At 40.9% G+C, this 23,456-nt stretch overlaps 1 protein-coding gene across 3 annotated transcripts in view; it reads right to left on the bottom strand.

Moving 5' to 3' along the window:
- Positions 1-23,456, bottom strand: part of MSH3 (mutS homolog 3) — a 182,661-nt gene that overhangs the window by 140,927 nt on the left and 18,278 nt on the right. For all 3 annotated transcript variants that reach the window (XM_027545706.1, XM_027545705.1, XM_027545707.1), the window contains exon 8: positions 22,128-22,294. In XM_027545706.1, coding sequence (XP_027401507.1) covers positions 22,128-22,294 — 167 coding nt within the window. The remainder of the gene's footprint in view (positions 1-22,127; positions 22,295-23,456) is intronic.

Consider the following 23,456-nt stretch of genomic DNA (forward strand, 5'->3'; position numbering starts at 1 on the left):
AAAACTGGTAATTTTCAGGTGTTGAGTAACAGACTACCTACAAAGGTTTTGATAATGTAATTGTGACCAAATGTCAGCTTACCAATTTTATGATCTATGCTGACTTTGGAAACTATCATTTTTATATATAAAAAAAAAGCCTTGTTAAAGGCTGATAATCTACTCTAGGAAAACTCAAGGCCTCTTCTGACAGTGTATTTACTGATAATAACAATACAGACTGAGTTCCAAGCTTGCTGAGTGATTAAATTCTGTCCTCTGAAAACAGAATGCAATAGAGGTTGAGATTAAATAAAACAGACCATGTAACAGAGTCATGATGTCTCCATATTAGGATGAAATTCATTAATTTTATCACTGCTCATAATTGGGAACTGCCACCACTTTCTTAAAAGACAGAGGGCATAATGTCAAATTATAAAGACAACCACTAGAACAAAAATATCAGAATAACCCCAGCAGAACAGCAAGGAAAACATACCACAGTGAAAGATTCTTTGAAAGATATTTAAAAAAGAAAATTAAATGCCAGCAAGCTAATATCACATATATCTGCCATGACAACAAATGTGAGTTAAACTCACCTATTTAAAGAAAATTAACCTCAGACTGGATTACAAGATAGAAAAACTTTCTACACTACCAATAGGAACAAAATTTTAAATCATTCAGAAAGGGTAGAAATGGATAGATGGAAAAAACTGCCCAGATGAATATATTAGGCTAACACAAATTTTTTAAAAAAAGCATGGGACAAAATTTTGCTATTAGACAAGGTAAAATTCAGGACAAAAAGCATTATAACAAGACAAAGAGAGCTACTTAAAGATAAAAAGGACAGGATAGAAGAAAAGCTTTTCATCCCATATTCTTTTAAGAATTTTAAATTTCTGAACCATTAGAATATACTACTTATTAAAAACTGTTTATTAAGAAGAGAGAGAAAAAAAGGAAACCGGATTTACACAGGCGCTCCCGGAAGACATCTGTCCATTTCCCCCAACTTGAATCTGAAAGGCTAGGAGCTCAGGAGACGGAGTGGCTGCCTCCGTCCTGCCACCTTGCAGAACATAAGCCGTCGGCCAACACCGGAGTGGGAGACAAAGGAGAAGAGCTTGTAAACCCAGCCATGCCTAATTCCAGCCCACCTTCAAGCTTTTCACTGATGTGAACCAAGATGCTCATTTTCTACTTTTTAAAAATTCAGTAACAACTCAGTAGAAAGTATAGGGTTTTAGAAAAGTCAAAAAGGAATCTTTTACTGTCCAGAGAAGGAGGTAGACACCATCTCACAGACAGCATCTTAAAGATGGCAACAAATGGAAGTGAGAAAAACCCAGTCTGATTTCAGCTGGTGAGGCTACTTCAGCCCCAACCAAGAGGGAGACAGAGAATAAATCAGAGATTATCTAGAGACCACAATGACCCCCCTTCCCCACCATGCAGAGCGAGAAGGACCCTTGCCAAGTTACTGCTGGGGGCTAGAAAGTAAAGCAGGTTTAGGGCCAAGCCCCTGCAGGATTAGAAAGAGCTGAGGTAAAGAAACACTAGGACGTGGCCCCAGAGGACAGCCCAGCTGGGGAGCGAGGGGAAGGACTGAGAATTTCCTCGCGCACTGTGTAAACCCCATGGGGCCTGAGCAAGAGAGAAGGCCTAAGGTCCAGCGAGTAACCAAGGCTGGCGGCTGTGCTTGCTGTTCTAAAGACTAAGATAGGAGATCTTATCTTAAGGGAAGACGTCTATACTAGCTAAAGTCATGTCTTTCCAAGAAAATTTTCTGGTTTTTATTTTTTCTTTTACAGTAGTATTTACTTTAAGAGGGAAAAACAAAAAAACAGGTAACACGCCATCAAAAAATTGCTAATCTGTCTGGAAATTGCTAACCTGAAGGAAAGCACTTCTATCTGCAATGAGGTTAGGAAAATAAAGAGAATTAGAGTGCTCAAAGTTGGGGAGCCGGTGGAAGGGGAAGATGAAGGGAGAGGAAAAGGGGGCAGAAAGTCCAGGGGCCTAGAGAAGGCATCATTTCTGTCTACAGTCATAATCAGCTCTTCTTCCCTGACCCTAGAAATCTTTCCCAAGGATGAACTCCCATGGAACAGTATTTTAAAACCTCCATCTCTTCTTAATCTTTCAGTCTATCCCAATCATGAATCTTTTTACCACCCATCTCCACATACCACAGCCACAGGCCTGTGCACACATTCTAACTTAACAAGCCAGCCAGGACTCACCTCCTCTAAGAAGCTTTCCCAGAAGAATAACCACAGGCCAGGATGACCTGTGCTTTCTACTGGACCCGCGGGACTGTGGTTTGTAAAGTAATACCTTCAGAAATAGGTTTGTAAAGTAATACCTTCAGAAATAAAGTTACTTTGTTTGAAGCCCACATACTTTTTGTCAAGAACTTTACTGCCAGAGAGAGAAATACAAACCGTAATATGCATTACAAAGGAATGAAAGTTTCATGGAATATTAACCAAAATAATGTCAACTGTGCTATAAAACATTCAGTTCAGTTCAGTCGCTCAGTCGTGTCTGACTCTTTGCGACCCCATGAATCGCAGCACGCCAGGCCTCCCTGTCCATCACCAACTCCCGGAGTTCACTCAAACTCACGTCCATCAAGTCGGTGATGCCATCCAGCCATCTCATCCTCTGTCGTCCCCTTCTCCTACTGTCCCCAATCCCTCCCAGCATCAGGGTCTTTTCCAATGAGTCAACTCTTTGCATGCGGTGGCCAAAGTACTGGAGTTTCAGCTTTAGCATCATTCCTTCCAAAGAAATCCCAGGGCTGATATCCTTCAGAATGGACTGGTTGGATCTCCTTGCAGTCCAAGGGACTCTCAAGAGTCTTCTCCAACACCACACTTCAAAAGCATCAATTCTTCGGCGCTCAGCCTTCTTCACAGTCCAACTCTCACATCCATACATGATCACAGGAAAAACCACAGCTTGACTAGACGAACCTTTGTTGGCAAAGTAATGTCTCTGCTTTTGAATATGCTATGTAGGTTGGTCATAACTTTCCTTCCAAGGAGTAAGCATCTTTTAATTTCATGGCTGCAGTCACCATCTGCAGTGATTTTGGAGCCCAGAAAAATAAAGTCTGACATTGTTTCCACTGTTTCCCCATCTATTTCCCATGAAGTGATGGGGCCAGATGCCATGATCTTCGTTTTCTGAATGTTGGGCTTTAAGCCAACTTTTTCACTCTCCTCTTTCACTTTCATCAAGAGGCTTTTTAGTCCCTCTTCACTTTCTGTCATAAGGGTGGTGTCATCTGCATATCTGAGGTTATTGATATTCTCCCGGCAATCTTGATTCCAGCTTGTACCATTACTCCTTTTGAAATCCAGAAGCAGCAGAGGGGAAGGAAGGGAATGGCTGCTTCTCTGTGTGTTTTTCCTGAGAAGCCGTATAATAGAGTGGTTCCGAGCCTGTGCTTCAGAACCAGGAAGTCTGGGTGAAATCCCAGTTCTGCCCCTTACTGGTGGAATACCCTAGACTTAACAGCCTTAGGCCTCAGTTTCCTGGAAATCTGTATTAAAGGAACAGCTGCTCCCTCATAGGGTTTGTGACGATTAAGTCAGTCAATAAATATAAAGCCCTTAGAATAGGTATCTAATACCTACTGTTAGCTGTTGCTATTATTATTAATATTCTCACTGCTACTTAAGAATGAGAGATAGCAGTAGTCAGGTGCTCAAGGACAAAAGAGAGAGCTTTAAAAACAGATGGAACTGGGCAGGACAGGCACAAAGGAAAGACCACGCCAGCAATGAGAAATATTCTCAGTAGCTCCCACGATGTTTCTAACGGCACCTTTTTCACTCCAGGGATGAAGCTGAGGAAAAGCTAAAGAGGGATTTCAGAAACTACTGCCCCTCCCCAAAATAGACACAAACCGTTTTCATTAAACAGGGAGAAACAAAAGAAGTCACTCGAAGGGTCATTCAAATAGCAGTCTTCAGAGTAAAGTAAGCCAGAAAGAGAAAAATAAATATTGTATTTTAACACATATATGTGGAGGCTAGAACAATGGTACAGATGAACCTATTTGCAAGGCAGGAATAGAGATGCAGACATAGCGAACAGACACAGGACAGGCAGGGGATGGGATGAATTGGGAGACTGGGATTGACATGTACACACCACCATGTGTAAAATAGACAGCCAGTGGGAATCTGCTGTGCAGCACAGGGAGCTTAGCTGGGTGCTCTATGGTGACCTAGATGGGTGGGATGAGAAGTGGGAGTGGCAAGGAGAACCAAGGAGGAGGATATATGGATATATGGATATACATGTAGCTGACTCACTTCGCCGTACAGCAGAAACGAACAACATTGTAAAGCAACTGAATTCCAATAAATCAAAATTTTTTTAATTTTTAAAAATGAGAAAACAAAAGATATGGATTAATTTTAAAGTTAAGCGTTAGAAAAATTAACAAAAGCTGCTAAACTCTAAAACTGATAACCTCGATATATACACACTACTACATATAAAATAGATAACTAATAAGGACCTACTGTACAGCACAGAGAACTCTACTCAACACTCTGGAATGACCTATATGGAAAAAGAATCTGAAAAAGAGTGGAATGTATGTGTATGTTTAAATGATTTCAGGCTTCCCAGTGGCACAGTGGTAAGGCAACCACCTGCCAATGTAGGAGACACAAGGGACATGGGTCCAAGCTGGGTGGGGAAGATCCCCTAGAGTCAGAAATGGCAACCTATTCCAGAATTCTTGCCTGGGAAATCTCATGGACAGAGGAGCCTGGCAGGCTGCAGTCCATGGGGCTGCAGAGTCAGACATGACTGAGCACCCAAATCCACACACATATGCGCATATCTTTTCCCATACTCTTCTCCATCACGGTGTATTACAGGATACTGAATGTAGTTCCCTGTGCTATACAGTAGGATCTTGTTTATCTATTTTGTATATAGCAGTTTGCATCCATTAATCCCGAACTTCTAATTTATCCCTCTTCCACTCCCACCTTTGATAAACACAAATTTGTTTTCTGCGTCTGTGAGTCTTTCTCTGTTTTGTTAATAAGTTTATTTGTACGACATTTTAGATTCTGCATATAATGAGCAGAGGATAAGATAGTTAAGACAGCATCAACAACTCAATGGACATGAATTTGAGCAGACTCCAGGAGATAGTAGGGCTTCCCAGGTGGCACTCGTGGTAAAGAATCCACCTGCCAATGCAGGAGATACAAGAGATGTGGGTTCGATCCCTTAATCAAGAAGATCCCTTGGAGAAGGAAATGTCAACACACTCCAGTATTCTTACCTTGGAAATCCCATGGACCTAGAAGCCTGGCGGGCTACAGTCCATGGGGGTCACATGAGTCAAGACATGACTGAGTGATCGAGCACACACACACCAGGAGACAGTGAAGGACAAGGGAGGCTGGCATGCTGCAGTCCATGGAGCTGCAGAACTGGACACAACTTAGCAACTGAACTACAAGACAAGTGGTATCGTGTGGTATCTGTCGTCCTCTGTCTGACTGACTTTACGTAGTGTGATAATCTCTGATAATCTAGGTCCATCCATGTTGCTATAAATAACGTCATTTCATTCTTTTTTATGGCTGAGTAATATTCTATATATGTACCAAATCTTCTTTATTCATTCATCTGTTGATAGACATTTAGGGTTGTTTCCATGTCTTGGATACTGTAAATAGTGATGCTAAACACAAAAGCATGTATCTTTTCAAATTAGAGTTTTCTCTAGATATATACCCAGGAATGGGACTGCTAGATCTTATGGCAATTCTATTCCTAGCTTTTTAAGGAACCTCCATACTGTTTTCCATAGTAGCTGCACCAATTTACATTCCCACCAATACTGTAGGAGGGCAACCCATTTTTTTCTTTAACAAGCAAAAGAAGCATATGAAAACATCATTGGTGATCAAAAAAGAAAAAGTAAGTTAAAACCAAAAATGAGACACGACTTCACACTCACTATAATGGCTAAAATTAAAAACAATGTTAACACCAAGGACTGGGAAAGATATAGGACAACTGTAATCCTCATATCCTGCTGACGACAGCACATAATTGGGTAACTAAGAGTTTGGTTGGGCTTCCCTAGTGGTCCGGTGGTTAGGAATCCACCTGCCAACACAGGGGACACAGATTTGATCCCTGGTCCAGGAAGATTCCACATGATGCAAGGCTACTAAGCCCAGGCTCCAGAGCCTACACTCTGGAGAAGCCATGGCAACGAGAAGCCTGTGTGCCATAACCAGCGAGTAGCCCCTGCTCTCGGCAGCTGGAGAAAACTCATGCACACCAACAAAGACCCAGTGCAGCCAAAAATAAATAAAATTAAAAGTTTGGCTGTTTCTTATACAGGTAAATATATACTTACCAACACAGCCCAGCGATTCCACTCCTGGGTATTTGCCCAAAATAGAAATACATGTCCACAAGAAGACTAGAATACCAACACGCTCAGCAGCTTTACTGCAAATGGGCAAACACTCAAACGTTCAGCAAGTGAATGGATAAACAAATTCTGTGGAAATACTACAAACAATAAAAAGGAACAAACTACTCACACACTCATAGGTTTTATGCTGTAAGGGGCTGTACACAAACAACGCATACTGTAATGAGCCCATCTATGTGAAACTCTGTAACAGTCTAACCAGATCAGTATTCGTTTGGAGTAGGAGGTGGAGGTAGGGAGAAGAATCCAAAGAGGCACAGGGAAATTTCTGAAAAGAGGGAAATGTTCTATATCTTAATTGGGGTGGTGGTTACATTGATGTATATATTTTTTCAAAACTGATTTGACTTATACGCTTAAATTGTGTAAATTGTATTGCATGTAAATTATACTCAATTAAAGCTGATTAAAAATTAAAGCTTTTGACATTTGCCATTATAATTTATAGCTGAAAATATTCTATTAAGAAATCTGAACATTGGCCTTAGGAAGCATCACTATGAACAAAGCTAGAAGAGGTGATGGAATTCCAGTTGAACTATTTCAAATCCTAAAAGATGATGCTGTGAAAGACCTGCACTCAATATGCCAGCAAATTTGGAAAACTCAGCAGTGGCCACAGGACTGGAAAAGGTCAGTTTTCATTCCAGTCCCAAAGAAAGGCAATGCCAAAGAATGTTCAAACTATCGCACAATTGCACTCATCTCACATGCTAGCAAAGTAATGCTCAAAATTCTCCAAGCCAGGCTTCAAAAGTACGTGAACTGTGAACTTCCAGATGTTCAGGCTGGATCTAGAAAAGGCAGAGGAACCAGAGATCAAATTGCCAACATCCACTGGATCATGGAAAAAGCAAGAGAGTTCCAAAAAAATCTACTTTATTGATTACACCAAAGCCTTTGACTGTGTGGATCACAATAAACTGTGGAAAATTCTTCAAGAGATGGGAATACCAGACCACCTGACCCGCCTCTTGAGAAATCTGTATGCAGGTCAGGATGCAACAGTTAGAACCGGACATGAAACAACGGACTGGTTCCAAATTGGGAAAGGAGGACGTCAAGGCTGTATATTGTCACCCTGCTTATTTAACTTCTATGCAGAGTACATCACGCGAAATGTCGGACTGGATGAAGCACAAGCTGGAATCAAGATTGCCGGGAGAAATATCAATAACCTCAGATATGCAGATGACACCACCCTTCTGACAGAAAGTGAAGAACTAAAGAGCCTCTTGATGAAAGTGAAAGAGGAGAGTGAAAAAGTTGGCTTAAAACTCAACATTCAGAAAACTAAGATCATGGCATCCAGTTTGATCACTTCATGGCAAATAGATGGGGAAACAACAGAAACAGTGAGAGACTTCATTTTCTTAGGCTCCAAAATCACTGCAGATGGTAACTGCAGCCATGAAAGTAAAAGAGGCTTGCTCCTTGGAAGAAAAACTATGATCAACCTAGACAGTATATTAAAAAGCAGAGACATTACTTTGCCAACAAAGGTCAATCTAGTTAAAGCTATTGTTTTTCCAGGGGTCATGTATGGATGTGAGAGTTGGACTATAAGGAAAGCTGAGCACTGAAGAATTGATGCTTTTGAACTGTGGTTTTGGAGGAGACTCTTGAGAGTCCCTTGGGCTGTAAGGCGATCCAACCAGTCAATCCTAAGGGAAATCAGTCCCAAATATTCATTGGAAGGACTGATGCTGAAGCTGAAACTCCAACACTGTGGCCACCTGATGCGAAGAATTGACTCATTGGAAAAGACCCTGATGCTGGGGAAGACTGAAGACAGAAGGGGACAACAGAGGATGAGATGGTTGGATGGCATCACTGAAGTGATGGACATGAGTTTGAGCAAGCTGTGGGAACTGGTGATAGACAGGGAGGCCTGGCGTGCTGCAGTCCATGGGGTTGCAAAGAGTAGGACATGACTGAGCAACTATACTCAACATTTAGACCAACAAATTCCTATGCAAATGTGTATTTCAAATACATTTTTGGAATAAGATCCTAATTCTAGCATTTATTCAGCAAAAACTATGGTGCAACTTCTTTTTGAAGAAAAACATTTAACTCTAAAAAGTACATTCCATATTTACATGCTTTGAGATAATCACAGTTTAAATGTCAACCACTGTTTTACATACATACAATCATCCTAATACCAAGCAAATTTTTACAAATTAATTTACATTTCCTGTGACTGAAAGACATTTTTTTGCAGTCACAAAAATCACAAAATCATTATCTGATATTATACGCCTTTAAGAAAAGCAAACAAAACCCTACTTTCTGAGAACTCAATCATTTTATAGAATTCTGAAGAGAATCATCAGCATTACATTCTCAGATTAGTGGAAAGTCATCTCAAATTTTTTTCATGCATGATTAAAAACATTCTCTCAGTGACAGACACAAAAGACAATTTCACTTGGATCATAAGCCTTTTGAGGTCATTAACAAGCTCAAGGCTGCATGAGAAAACCTAAAACAAGCAATCTTCCTAAACTAACATTTTCCTCATCAAATACCAAACTCGGATATTATCACCAGAAAAGGCTGCTTCAAAAAAATATTTGGAGGGAGGTTCAAGAGGGAGGGAACATATGTACACTTATGGCTAATTCATGGTGATGTATGGCAGAAACCAACACAATATTGTAAAGCAATTATCCTTCAATTAAAAATAAATTAAGAAAAAAACCTAAACAAAAAAAAAAAAATCAACAAACTGACAATCTGCAATTCATAGTACAATGAATAACTAACTGATGTTTCCTTTTCAATGCAACAAATCTTCACTACAGGAATAAATGGGGAAAAAAGAGAAAAGGAGGTCCCTGCTGTGTGTTATTGGAGAAGGCAATGGCACCCCACTCTAGTACTCTTGCCTGGAAAATCCCATGGACGGAGGAGCCTGGTAGGCTGCAGACCATGGGGTCGCGAAGAGTTGGACACAACTGAGCAACTTGACTTTCACTTTTCCCTTTCATGCATTGGAGAAGGAAATGGCAACCCACTCCAGTGTTCTTGCCTGGAGAATCCCAGGGACGGGGAGCCTGGTGGGCCGCCGTCTATGGGGTCACACAGAGTCGGACACGACTGAAGCGTCTTAGCAGCAGTAGCTGTGTGTTATGGGTTGAACTGTGTCCTCCTAGAAGCCCGATGTGGAAGTCCTAACCCCAGTACTTCAGAATGTCAGCTTATTTGGAGACAGAGTGCTTACAGAGGTCATCAAGTTGAAGTGATGTCATTAGGTGGGCCCCCGTTCAGTATGACCTGTGTCCTTATAAAAGGGGGAAATCTGGACACAGATCGTGTTCATGCTCAGTTGGTAAATCGTGTCTGACTCTGCAGGGCTTCCCAGGTGGCACCAGTGGTAGAAATAAGTTAGTGAAAGTTGCTCAGTCGTGTCTGACTCTTTGCGACCCCATGGACTATATACAGTCCCTGGAATTCTCCAGACCAGAATACTGGAGTGGGTAGCCATTCCCTTCTCCAGGGGAGCTTCCCAACCCAAGGATCAAACCCAGGTCTCCCACATTGCAGGTGGATTTTTTACCAGTTGAGCCACAGGGAAGCCCAAGACAAGTGATAAAGAACCCACCTGCCAATGCAGGAGACACAAGAGATGTGAGTTCTCCTGGCTTGGGGAAAGAAGATCCTCTGGAGGAGGGCATGGCAAGCCACTCCAGTATTCTTGCCTGGAGAATCCCATGACAGAGGCAAGAATACTGGAGCAGGTTGTCATTTCCTTCTCCAGGGGATCTTCACAACCCAAGAATCAAACCCACATCTCCTGCATTGACAGGTGGATTCTTTACTGCTGAGACACCACGGAAGCCCCTGGACACAGAAACACACAAAAGAAAGACAATATAAAGAAACATAGGAAGAAGATGGCCATCTACAAGCCAAGGGGAGAGGCCTGGGAAAGCCTTCCCTCACAGCCCTTAGAAGAAACCAACCCTGCTGGAACCCTGATGTTAGATTTCTAGCCTCCAGAAGTAAAACAGATTTCTGTTTTTTAAGCCACCCAGTTTGTGGTATTTTGTTACATCAGTCCCAGCAAACTAACATAACCCCACGGAAAGGCTCAACATCTATTCAGAGACGCTTATAAATGCATCACTGAGATACCTAGTACATTGAGAGGCATGCTGTGGCAACCAATTTAAAAAGTGTAAATATGCTCACCACGGCTGATTTTAAGCTACCAAGGCTTTAACAACCAGAAAGCAAGTTCCATGAGAACATAATTAATTAGCCAGTCTCCCAAGCCTCTACAAGCTAGATCTAACATAGACCAACGACACAGGCTTCAGCATCTAAGAGCTACAATCCCTTTTCCCAAGTGAGCTTTCTGAACCAGGGATCGAACAAACCAGGCCTCCTGCACTGCAGGCAGGTTCTTTACCCTCTGAGCTACCAAGGAAGCCCTTAATATCTACAGATTACGTCAATGTATAGCCAAGGTCAGAACCTCAACTGAAAACTGTAGGAGAGCTTCATAAAGGCCTAAGACTGTGAAAATATGGGCTATTTTAGAAGACAGATGTGGACAAAACCCAGCGTACCACATAATAATAACTTAATAATGGTAAAAAAAAAAAAAAAAGAAAAAGAAAACAAGCAGTGAATGAAAAAAAGAGCTAGCACTTACTGAACACTTCCTATGTTCTATGTACTGTTTTAAACCATTACTTGTATTAACTAACTTCATCACCACTACTACTTTATGAAAAAGTTCTATTATAATATACCTGTTTTGAATAAGGAAACAGAGCCAAATAGAGGTTAACAAGATCCATAGCTTTAAAAAAAAAACAAAAAACGGGAAGCTAAGATGCTAAGATTCACACACAGGCTGTTTGGCTCCAGACTCCACACTCAGACCATGGTCCTATGCCATCTCTCACTGTATATGACATGTTTAGAACATGACCATCAGCATAGAGCAACCAGAGAGAGGGACAAGGGACCAGACAGGAGAAAGTGTGCCATATTCCTGGCCTCATGTTACCTTACACAAGCAATGGGTTTGCAACTCAAATGGGGTCTTTGCAATTCATGGACTATACATGGAATTCTCCAGGCCAGAATACTGGAGTGGGTAGCCTTTCCCTTCTCCAGGGGATCTTCCCAACCCAGGGATCGAACCCAGGTCTCCCACGTTGCAGGCAGATCCTTTACCAGCTGAGCCACAAGGAAAGCCCAAGAATACTGGAGTGGGTAGCCTATCCCTTGTCTAATGGATCTCCCTGACCCAGGAACTGAACCAGGGTCTCCTGCATTGCAGGCAGATTCTTTACCAACTGAGCTATCAGGGAAGCCCACTGCAACTCAAACTCTGGTAAAATCAATTAATTTAACCTTTTTGCATAACTTGTTGCTTAAAAATGTCGAATCAGTAGACGAGTATGCAAGTGAAAACTAAAACTCTCTATAAAACAACATCACTATCTCCTTACTTATGTATAAAAAATAAGGTTTAGACACAAGATAAGGATTGCCGAGCAGGCAAAAAGCACCTGTCCCCTCTCAGAAGCAATCAGCACAGCCCAGAGCCTCTGAGAAGGAATGCCGGAGAATCACACACATTCCCTAAGCCACAAAGAGAATTCTGGAAGATGAGGCTGGCACTCACTAAGCTTCTGAAACAAAGGCAGCACCAAGTAGGAAAAGTCAAAGTTTTCTACTTTTAAAGTTAGAGGGAAGACATCCACAAACACTTCACATCATCACGGCCCCCGGGGATGAATGAATCCCATGACTATTTCCAACTTTAGCCAGTAATTAACTCTGGAATTGTTCTTTTTTAAAAAAATCCTTTTCATCTATGTATCTGCAGAGCATTGTGAAATACCAGCACTTTGACAAAGGCAGTGTATGGGACAACGGCGGGACTGAAAAAAACACATGTCCCCTTTGTCAGTACAGAGGGGAAGACAGAGTGAAGGAAACAAGCAAACAAGAAGCCTGAGGGAAGCGTCTCTCCTTTCAGGGGCATATAATTTACTGTACACAGGGCCCTGGAAGTAACCTAAGGACGCCCTTTCCTCAGCAGCTGTGGGAAAATGACAGAACGCGTTGAGAGGCTAAGTTCTGTGTCTCGGTAGCAATAAGTAGGCGGAAAGGAGGCAGAATATGACAATCAACCTGTAGACCAGGCTGTTCCCACGGTTTTCCAGTAGGTAGAAGAAATAGGATTTTATTCTGTATGGGTGAGCAATCAATTGTCTTACTCAATTTAATCACCCACAGGTAAATTCTGTGGTCTCTGGGGGTTGATAGTTAAAAGTTACATAAAAGACTGCCAAGTATCCTTACCTACAAGGTAACTTATACATCAATGACTGCCTGACTTAGCAAGTAGGAATTGCTCAGCCTTAAAAGGACAGTAATCATTTTATCAAGTGCTTCCAAACTACTAATATTTCAGTCAGAAGCCAGCTAGTTTTTACATTCCCACTTGTAAAAGTTACATCGATGTCAAGAGTATTAAACAACTGTCAGCTAGTTTGAAAAAGGAAGCAAAAGAAACTGGGCATTCAAGGAAGGGAGGCAATGGTTTGACTTCATTCTGTAACCATCTACCAATTAACAAAAAATTCTTTAAAGCTACAAGCCACAGGAAGTAAAATAGTTTGCATGACTACCCAGTACCCACACATAATGGTAGCGTATAACTCTTCTATTAATATGTAACAAATTGCTAAAAACTTAGCGGCTTAAAACAACATACATTTCTTACCTCAGTTCTGTAGGTCAGAATTCCAACACTGACCTCACTGGGCTGAAATCAAGGTATCAACAGGGCTGAGCTCCTTTCTGAAGGCTCGAGGAGAGAATCTGGTTCCTTGCCCTTTCCGGTTGCTAGAGGCAGTCTACGTTTCATGGCTCCTGGCCTCTTCCTCCATCCTCTAAGAAATCTGAGTGGGTCAAACACTCACATCGTATCACTCTGACTTTTCTGCCTCCTTGTCCACATTTAAAGGACTCTGGTGATTCACTGGGCCCACCTGCCGAATCTAGGGTCCTCTCCCTACCTTAAAGTCAGCTGAGGAGCAATTTTAACCTCCCTTTGTCATTTAACCTCACATACTCACAGATCCAGATCCTGGATTTGGGACACCGTATCTTTGGAGATAGACAAATAGATACATGTAAGCATACCATGCTACTTGGTAGCTACTAGACCACCGGCACCTGTTTCCTCATATACAAATTTGTAATTTATAAATTATATAGTGATTACTATATAATAATAGTAATTACCACAAAGGGCTGTTGTGAAGATTATATGAGTTAATATAAGCAATGGTCACCAAATATACTTGGTATATACTAAGAGCTTTACCCAGTATTTTTAACGAACTCATATTTCATCTTTGTTTAAACTTTTCTCTCACTGTGGAATATATTTCCCCAACACCTGTCTAGTTAAGTGTTGTTTATCCTTCTAGGCACTCTCTTGCATGAAGCTCCCCCTACACTGCAAAAAACTGCATTTGTCTAATATAGCAGTTACTACTCATATGTAGCCACTGAGCACTTGCAATGTGGCTGGTTGGAACTAAGATGTGCTGGAAGTGTATAATACATACTGTACTTTGAAAATTTTGTAAAAAGTAATGTAAAGATTTAATACAGAAAGCAGAATATAACAGAGCTGTATGTTGAAATGACATTTTGGATATACTGAATTTAAAAAGTGAATTATTAAAAATTAATTGCATCTATTTCTTTTAGCTTTTCAATGTGGCTGCTGGAAAATTTTTAATTACATATGTGACTTAAATTGTATTTCTACCAAGCAGTTCAGTTCAATCGCTCAGTCGTGTCTGACTCTTTGCGACCCCACAAACTGCAGCACGCCAGGCCTCCCTGTCCATCACCAACTCCTGGAGTCCACCCAAACCCATGTTCATCGAGTCAATGATGCCATCCAACCATCTCATCCTCTGTCATCCCCTTCTCCTCCTGCCCTCAAACTTTCCCAGCATCAGGGTCTTTTCCAATGAGTCAGCTCTTTGCATCAGGTGGCCAAAGTATTGGAGTTTCAGCTTCAGCAGCAGTCCTTCCAAAGAACACCCAGGACTGATTTCCTTTAGGATGGTCTGGTTCGATCTCCTTGCAGTCCAAGGGACTCTCAAGAGTCTTCTCCAACACCCCAGTTCAAAAGCATCAATTCTTCTGTGCTCAGCTTTCTTCACAGTCCAACTCTCACATCCATACATGACCACTGGAAAAACCATAGCCTTGACTAGACGAACCTTTGTTGGCAAAGTAATGTCTCTGCTTTTTAATATGCTGTCTAGGTTGGTCATAACTGTCCTTCCAAGGAGCGCTGGTTCACAAAGAATTACCCTCGCCCTCTCATGTACTCTCTTAGTATTTAGTTTGCTTTCCTATCACACACACACTGTATAATCTGCTTTGTACTGCACTGATTTGCATATATGCTGGCTTTTCAAACAGACTGGTAGCCTTTAACGGGCAAGGGCTTCCCTGGTGGCTTAGAATGGTAAACAACGTGGGAGACCCAGGCTCGATCTCTGGATTGGGAAGATCCCCTGGAGAAGGGAATGGCGACCCACACCAGTATTCTTGCCTGAAGAATTTCATGGACAGAGGAGCCTGGCAAGCTACAGTCCATGGGTCGCAAAGAGTCGGTCATGACTGAGCTACTAACACACACACACAAGGGACAAAGGTCATGGATCTTCTAATCTCAAGACGATCCATGGTAAATGCACAATAAACGTTTGTGAAGCTGAATGGAAAAGGAAGCATTATTTAGCTAATGCGTTTTGTCTACATTATTTAATTTATTGTTAACTGGAATGACCAGAAGTCAATCTGTCTTTGATGCAACTTTTTCTTGGGTTAAAGGATTGATTAGGATATAAGCAAATAGAAAAAGTTTCATACTGGAGCCTATTATACAGAGTGAAGTAAGACAGAAAGAAAAACACCAATAAAGTATACTAACACATATATATGGAATTTAGAAAGATGGTAATGATAACCCTATTGCAAGACAGCAAAAGAGACATAGATGTATAGAACAGTCTTTTGGACTCTGTGGGAGAAGGCGAGGGTGGGATGATTTGAGAGAATAGCACTGAAACATGTATATTATCATATGTGAAACAGATTGCCAGTCCAGATTCAATGCATGAGACAGGGTGCTCGGGGCTGGTGCACTGGGAGGACCCTGAGGGATGGGATGGGGAGGGAGGTGTTCAGGATGGGGAACAGGATGGGGAACACATGTATACCCATGGCTGATTCACGTCAATGTATGGCAAAAACCACTACAATATTGTAAAGTAATTAGCCTCCAACTAAAATAAATAAATTAAAAAAAAAGAAGTTTCATAAAACAATTCTTAGCTTATCACATACAACACACCCATCTATCTTTGACTCTACACTACTGTACTTCATTTTCTTTCTAAGTGGTAACTGTAACCCACAAAATTGTTTTCACAGTCCACCAATGACTTGTGACCACAGTTCAAAAAGCACCTCCTTGATGTGGCAGGTGCAGGCCTCCCCAGGGACACAAACCATCTTAAAGGTGTCAGGTGATACTCAGCCCTCCCCTGGTCTCAATGGCCCCACCAGGTAAGGACTAACCCTGTGGTATGGCCACGGTTCAACACGCAGATCCACTGATCACGCATTCTTCTCCCCAACAGCCTTCCTGTTAGGGCTGGGGCAATCCAGAACGCAATCTAGTACAGCATGTTCAGCGCCCATGTCCACTCCCAAGAGGTGGAGAGCCCAGCTCAGCCTGGCCAAGAAGAGCTCATCAGAGCTGAAGGTACAAAGTAAGAGAAAGCGCTCACGACGGTGCTGAGGAAAAGAGTCCTAAGAACTCATCAAGAGTTTTCTGAGCTCCTATCGTGTGCGGGGCTCCCAAACAAGCTTGTAGAAATGCCATCAAGCTCAGTATTATGTATATTAAATCAAATTAGTGTTGCTGTTGCCACTTAGTCCTGTCCAACTCTTTGTCACCCCATGGACGGTAGCCCACAAGGCTCCCCTGCCCATGGGAACAGAGTCTTGTCCTGGTAGTTGGAAGTCTTATGGTTGACTATTTTGAGGTTACGGAATGGATGTCAACCAATATGTTATTTTGTTTTTTACCTCTGACCCAGTTGCCAGTTACCCTTCATCAAGCAGCAGATCTCCAGACACAGATTGTTAATTCACCCAGGAATGGAAGGTGGACTTTCCCCATTGGCTGCGCTTTTAAAATTATTCTAACATGCATAAACTTTAGGCGATACCAAAGAGTAATAAAAACTATTTTAAATTAGAGAAAATATCCAGGAAGCAACGTTCATTCATACTCAGAAGAATCTCTAGAATAAGATCCTGACTAGAAGCACTTCTGCTCTGGGAAGAAAGTGCAGACACACTCTTTCCCCTCTCTTCTGCTAAGTACAATTCCCTGCACATTACACATAAAACAAATAGAAGCCAACTCTGGAAGACGGACAGAGAGCAGACCAGCAGGGAACCTGAGACCTGAGGAGTGACGTGGAGGGGAGTCCGCTGGGCTTACTTTTGCCACATACAGCCCAGCTTTGGAGGTGAAAAAGCTGACAGTCTCCAACAGGAGCACACAAAAAGGCTCTAACAAGCCTGCTCTCCCCAGACAAACACGCAGGAAAGAATTTTCGATAGCCAAACAAGATAGAAAATTCTTAGACAATAACCACCCTACTCCAGTCAAACACCACAGAAAAAAATACAATCTGACCCCATCCATACTAGCAAAGGCCAAGGGGGAACCTAGACTGCCTTTCTCACCAGACTGATAAATGGGATCAACGGATTAGGGTTAGTTTTTTGCCAAATGTATCTTTCTAAATGCCATGCAATTCCAGAAAATTTTAACAGCGTCAATATTGTAAAAAATCAACACACAGCACAGACCCCATCCTTTGCAGCAGATGGACTACAACTGTGTCTCCCTGCCTCATCCTGGTTCTCTGACTGGCTCTTTATCCCCGCCCTTTCTGCAGCTTTCGATTCTTCCCCCCACTTCCAGCTACTGACAGGCTCCCAACTCCTCGGTCTCCTCCTTTTCTCTGCACACTTTCTTCCTTTATGGGAACTGTTGTTGTTTTTCACTAACTCTCCCGTGGAGGCCTCTTTTCTGTCATGCCATTCCTTTGCCCAGAGACCCAACTGTCTTCCTCTAGAGTTCACATCCCTTGGCTGGACTTTATGGTCCTTGACTCTCTTTTTCACCAACTCTCAACATGAAAGTTCTCCTCCAATCAGAAGTCTCCCCTCTGTCTTCACACCTCTTCTAATATTTCCAGCCTGTGTGGCTCAGAGTTCGTGTCATTTCCACACATACACAACATACCATCCTTCCCACTACCAATTCGAAGCCCCACAATCCTGCAAAGGTCCCCAACCCAGCCAACCTCCTCCACAAGGCCTTCCTTGGCTGTGCCAGGACGCAGGAAGCTCTCCCTCACCGTACTCAAAATTGACCATCATCTGCTCTGTTCATCTGACTTGCCTTGAAAATCAGTTTCTTTGAGAACTAGTAAATATTAATTAATATTTGTTTATGGTTTTCTTTTATAACCATATAATATCCCTAAGCTAAAGTGATCTTAACTGCAGTTAACACACTGCTTAAAAATCATTGTTTTTCCTTTGCTTCTTTCTAAAGAGAAAATGTAAGAATGTGTACATTCTTACAACAAATGGAAAAGATAACAAGATAGTAAGACTGATTTCCTAAGAACCAAACTGAAATCTTAAAAACACATTTTACAGAAATGATCTATAAATTTTTATATAAATTATATATAAAAGATAACTCACTGAAGAAAAGTCAATAGTTTAATATTATTTAGAAATAATTTTATTTTTGTACTACCTTTGACAAGAATTCATTCCAAATTATCATACAATACAAAGTAATTAAGTCTTTATCTAGACACACAAAAAGTGAAGCTTTCCGTGTCTTTACATCGTTGCTGCTGCTGCTGCTGCTGCTGCTAAGTCACTTCAGTCATGTCCGACTCTGTGCGACCCCATAGACGGCCTCCTACCAGGCTCCTCTGTCCCTGGGATTCTCCAGGCAAGAACACTGGAGTGGGTTGCCATTTCCTTCTCCAATGCATGAAAGTGAAAAGTGAAAGTGAGGTCGCTCAGTCGTGTGCGACTCTTCGGACCCCATGGACTGCAGCCTACCAGGCTCCTCCGTCCATGGGATTTTCCAGGGAAGAGTACTGGAGTGGGGTGCCATTGCCTTCTCCGTTTACATCGTTAATAGACAATAAAAATGAAATGCTTTTGGCGCCCTCTTGTGGTCAAAGTATAAAAATATAAAACAAAAACCCCCCAATACATACTTAAAATGGATATTCTGTAATTTCAAGCCATTCTGGTTTTTCTCACAAAGCTTTATTATTTATTCTGTATTAATAAAATATCAACCATTAACGGGCAGAAACTGCTAGTTTTATTTTCTGGTTTAAAGCGAAAAAAAAAAGAATGAATCTGAGACACAAGAAACTACTCCTCACTGCTTAAAGTGAAATCGTTCAGTCGTGTCCGACTCTTACCGACCCCATGGACTGTAGCCCACCACGCTCCTCCATCCATGGGATTTTCCAGGCAAGAGTACTGGAGTGGGTTGCCATTTCCTTCTCCAGAGGATCTTCCCAACCCAGGGATCGAACCCAGGTCTCCCACATTGTAAGCAAGACGCTTTACCGTCTGAGCCACCAGGGAACTTAAAACAAAGATGATACCAAAAAAAAAAAAAACCCACAAACTTTTCTCCTTGACATCAGTTCAATGTTATATTATTTACTATAGTAAATATGAAACAGACTTTTGGCAAGCTATGTTCTTCTTACCCTAATTAAAAGCATTCTCTATCCCCATTGCTAACTTTTTTTAAAAAACAAGGCCAGGAAGGCTAAATTTTATGAATGTTAAAGTGGACCCACTAGCATTCAGAAAGAAATTAAAGTAGAACCACACCTACACAGTAAAGGAAAATAAAGGAAAAATGAGTTAGAAGTCAAATGTAAAAAAAAAAAATTTAATAATAAATTGATTAAAACAAAATATAAACAACTATGTAAGCACTGTCAGAATAAGGAGATATTTCTACATATAAAAGTAATGGACTGTTCCAGTAAGTATGAAGAACTTAATTGGTCTAGGCAGTATACTAAAAATAGAAAGAAATAGTGATTAAAATATAAACAAAAATGTTTTTTCAAGAGTCAAAAAAAAAAAAAGGAAATACCCAAGGAGCAAAACCAATATGGAAACAGCTGCAAATGGAGATGACGCCATAAAGGACCATGCACAGACAGTAGAGCATGAAGTTCCAACACACTTCCAATAGCAGTTCCAATGGAGCGCAGACGAGAAGCAGTATCACAAAAGACAATGGCCGACAGGAATAACAAAAAGAACAGCTTCCATCTACACAGAGCCTTCTATGCTGGCACTGTTCAAGCGCTTTATATTAACTTTTTATATTTACTCTTCACAACAATCCTAAGAGGTAAATGCTCTTACTTTTTCTATTTTAAAGAAAAGGAAACCAAAGAACAACACAATTGAGTGATTCACCCAAAGTCACTAAGGGGAAAGTCAAGTTTTTCAACCCAAACCCTATGTCACAAGAATCACACTGTTTCACTGTTTGACTTTTGAACGTCTATTACTCCATTCTGTCCGTAGATATAGGTCAGCTTTAGACTGAACAAAAATGTGGATTAATCATTGACTATGTTTAGTCCATTATTTGAGTAAAATAAAAATTACATATGGTTAGTAACACAGGGAAAATTACATGCCCCCTATGCTACTGGAGAAATACAAATTAAAACAAGACAAAGGCAGTTATCAAATTTGGTAAAACCTACATATGACACCCATACTATCTTTGGTATGCCAAATCACTTTTGAATCTTATCTGATGAGTAAACATTTATGAACATCCTCAGGCAATGCTGCCTACCAGCCAAAAAATTCCGTTTTGGTAATGTCTTTGTGGAATGTTTGATGTTTTATTGAATTCTGCCTTTAAATGAAAATCAGAAAAATGAAACTGTTGATTCAACTGATCAACTTTAGGCTTACATCTAAATTAATCAAATATATACTCAGTTACGAAGGAAAATTAAAATTAAAAACATAAAATATGGGAAACACAGTTTTAGAAGACTATCTTAAAAAACTTCTGAGATTTTATTAATTTTTTTAGCTCTCCAAATGCAGCATCCCTTATCAGTCTACTTGTCTGACTTTTGATTATTCAAGTTTAAACACTGAGAAAAGGATTCAGAACAAAATACAGGAAATTCATGCAAAATTTTCATCTATCCAATTGGCAGAAATTATTTCAGTGATCACTTCCCATGCTACCAAGGAAAAAAATATATAGGAAATTTTAAGTTAAAAATTAAAAAAATATAAAACTGACTTTGCAATATGAATCTAAATTTATAAACAACAAGAAAAAGGATAAATATACACAGAAATAATATACCAAAATGTTTAACAGTAGTTATCTCTGAGTTATAGCTTACTATTATGTGTATGGGACTTTTTTTATAACTCTCAACTTTTCCTGAATGAATATGGATTAGTGTTATAATCAGAAAAACACATTATGAAAGCTACTCTGAAAGAATTTTAAGTCAAAGGAAAAAGGAACATTCAACTCAAAGAACAAAGAAACATGCAGAACTTCACCGAATCATTCAGTTTGATTTTCCAACTGATTTGTCAACCTATTAAACATAAATCTTCGTGGGTTCACCTGGCTAAAGTCCAAATTCCTCAGTACATAATGTCCTCTTCACTGGAGCCTCAGCCCAACTTTCCAGTCTCTTCCCACCAAACTCCTTGGGGAACAGCCCAGAATCGTCCCACCCAGGCACCTTCATGTCTGTCACATTCACGCTTTGTGAATCCAGTTAGGTCTGTACCATCTTCCTCCCCCGGTGGATTATAGACGCTGCAGACACATGGCAAGCACATCTTCCTCCGTAGGCCATGGTGCCTAGCACACGGCCTCATCAATAAGAGGAGTGACCACAGATCTAGTAAATTTGACTACTGGACTCGGCCACAAATAAAACTTGCAGCAAAAATATGGCATTTCCAAAATTACATAAACTTTCTAAGAAATGATTATCTCCAGAAACTGAAGACCAACTACCAGATAATCTCATTAAACAATACCATAACCCCTTCCTTATCAAATAATACCATTAAATATCACTGCTGCTGCTGCTGCTAAGTCGCTTCAGTCGTGTCCGACTCTGTGCGACCCCAGAGACGGCAGCCCACCAGGCTCCTCTGTCCACGGGATTTTCCAGGCAAAAGTACTGGAGTGGGGTGCCATTGCCTTCTCCGTTAAATATCACAAACCCCTTTAAAAAGAGAAACTTCTAAAGGCCTACATTAAGGTGACATTATGGGTAATTCTGTTTTTTGAAATTTCCACTACTACGATGAAATATTTTTATACATAATACCAATTTTTAACGACTTTGATAGGTATTCACTTGGGAATCAGATCTAGGTTTCAGAATCCACATTATTTTCCAGCGATGTGCCAACTCACCTCATAGCCGTGACCCTGTGGATGAGCGTCTCTGTTTGCTCCGACAAGTCTGACGGAAGCAGCAGCTCCACTGGCTGCAGGCACAGGATCCGAGTTTCGAGCTCTGAACGGGAAGCGGAGTCCTGGAAACTGTCGAACACAACCTCACCTGTGGCGGGCTGTACTCCCTAAAGACAAAAAAAAGCAGGCACAGAAAATATATTTTTCCCCATTGTAACTACGGCACAGTATTAATACACATGGAAATAGTAAAGACGATACTCATGAGTGTGTACTTGAATTTCTAAAGTGTTTGAAAACCTGTCTGCTTTCCAAGACTCTTACATAAGAAGTCAGATTCACCAATATTTAAACTACGCTAGATGGGACTATAGACATCCTGAGTCCAGCCAAATCCTGGATATAAAACACAGGATGAAGCGACAATGACAAGTCACCAAACCCTCCTGGGCCTCAGGGCCCTCCTCTGTAAGTGGGAATCAACCAGGTTACTTCCCTCACAAAGCTATTGTGAGGGTCAAATCAGAAAACAAATGAACACTTTGTAAGCTGTAAAGCGCTGTACATATAGTAGCTGTTATTGCTAAAAGTAATCAGTGATATGCTCCTAGTACCCTGGCCACCAGAGGAGAAGTAAGTTACTATTTTGTTATATAAAGTGAATAAATAAAAAATGCATTTTTTGCAAAAGACAAAATCGAATATAACAAACTCTGACTAAACCCCATGTGTACTGTCTATCCAGGGAAATAACTATGAGAACTGAAAGCCACTTGCATCACCCCAAGCCAATAACAGCAAAGAAAACCTGGAAAAGATTACAGTTTGGAAAAGAAGAAAAAAATTAAGTCATTTACTCATAGGTCGAGAGGCGATATAGTGGTGGAGGCAAGATTCACATGGTCTGACTCCAAAAGTCACACACCTATTCATTACTGATAATTAAGAAAGGCACGGGGTCAGTTACAGACTGCATGAGCGAACAGGAGGAAAAATAACCTCGCTACACTCAAACACGGCTGGTGGAAAGTCAACTGACACAACGTCTTCGAAAAACAGCCTGGCATTTTCTAGGAAAGTTGAAAGCATCCTGTAAAAGTATCCTGTAACTCAGCAATTCCTCCCCTGAGTTAAGAAACTCAGGCACATGCGTATCAGAAGCCACGCATTAATACAAAAATGTCTATAGTGTATACTTTGTATAAGCAGAAACTGGGAGGAATCCACTTGTCCCTTAGTGGAAGAATGAATAAACTGTAAAATGAAATACAGCGTGGCAACAAAAGAACTACTAAGGTAACACATGCAAATAAATCTCTTGTACAAAAT

The sequence above is a fragment of the Bos indicus x Bos taurus genome, chromosome 7, assembly GCF_003369695.1.
Source record: "Bos indicus x Bos taurus breed Angus x Brahman F1 hybrid chromosome 7, Bos_hybrid_MaternalHap_v2.0, whole genome shotgun sequence".
Taxonomy (NCBI): domain Eukaryota; kingdom Metazoa; phylum Chordata; class Mammalia; order Artiodactyla; family Bovidae; genus Bos; species Bos indicus x Bos taurus.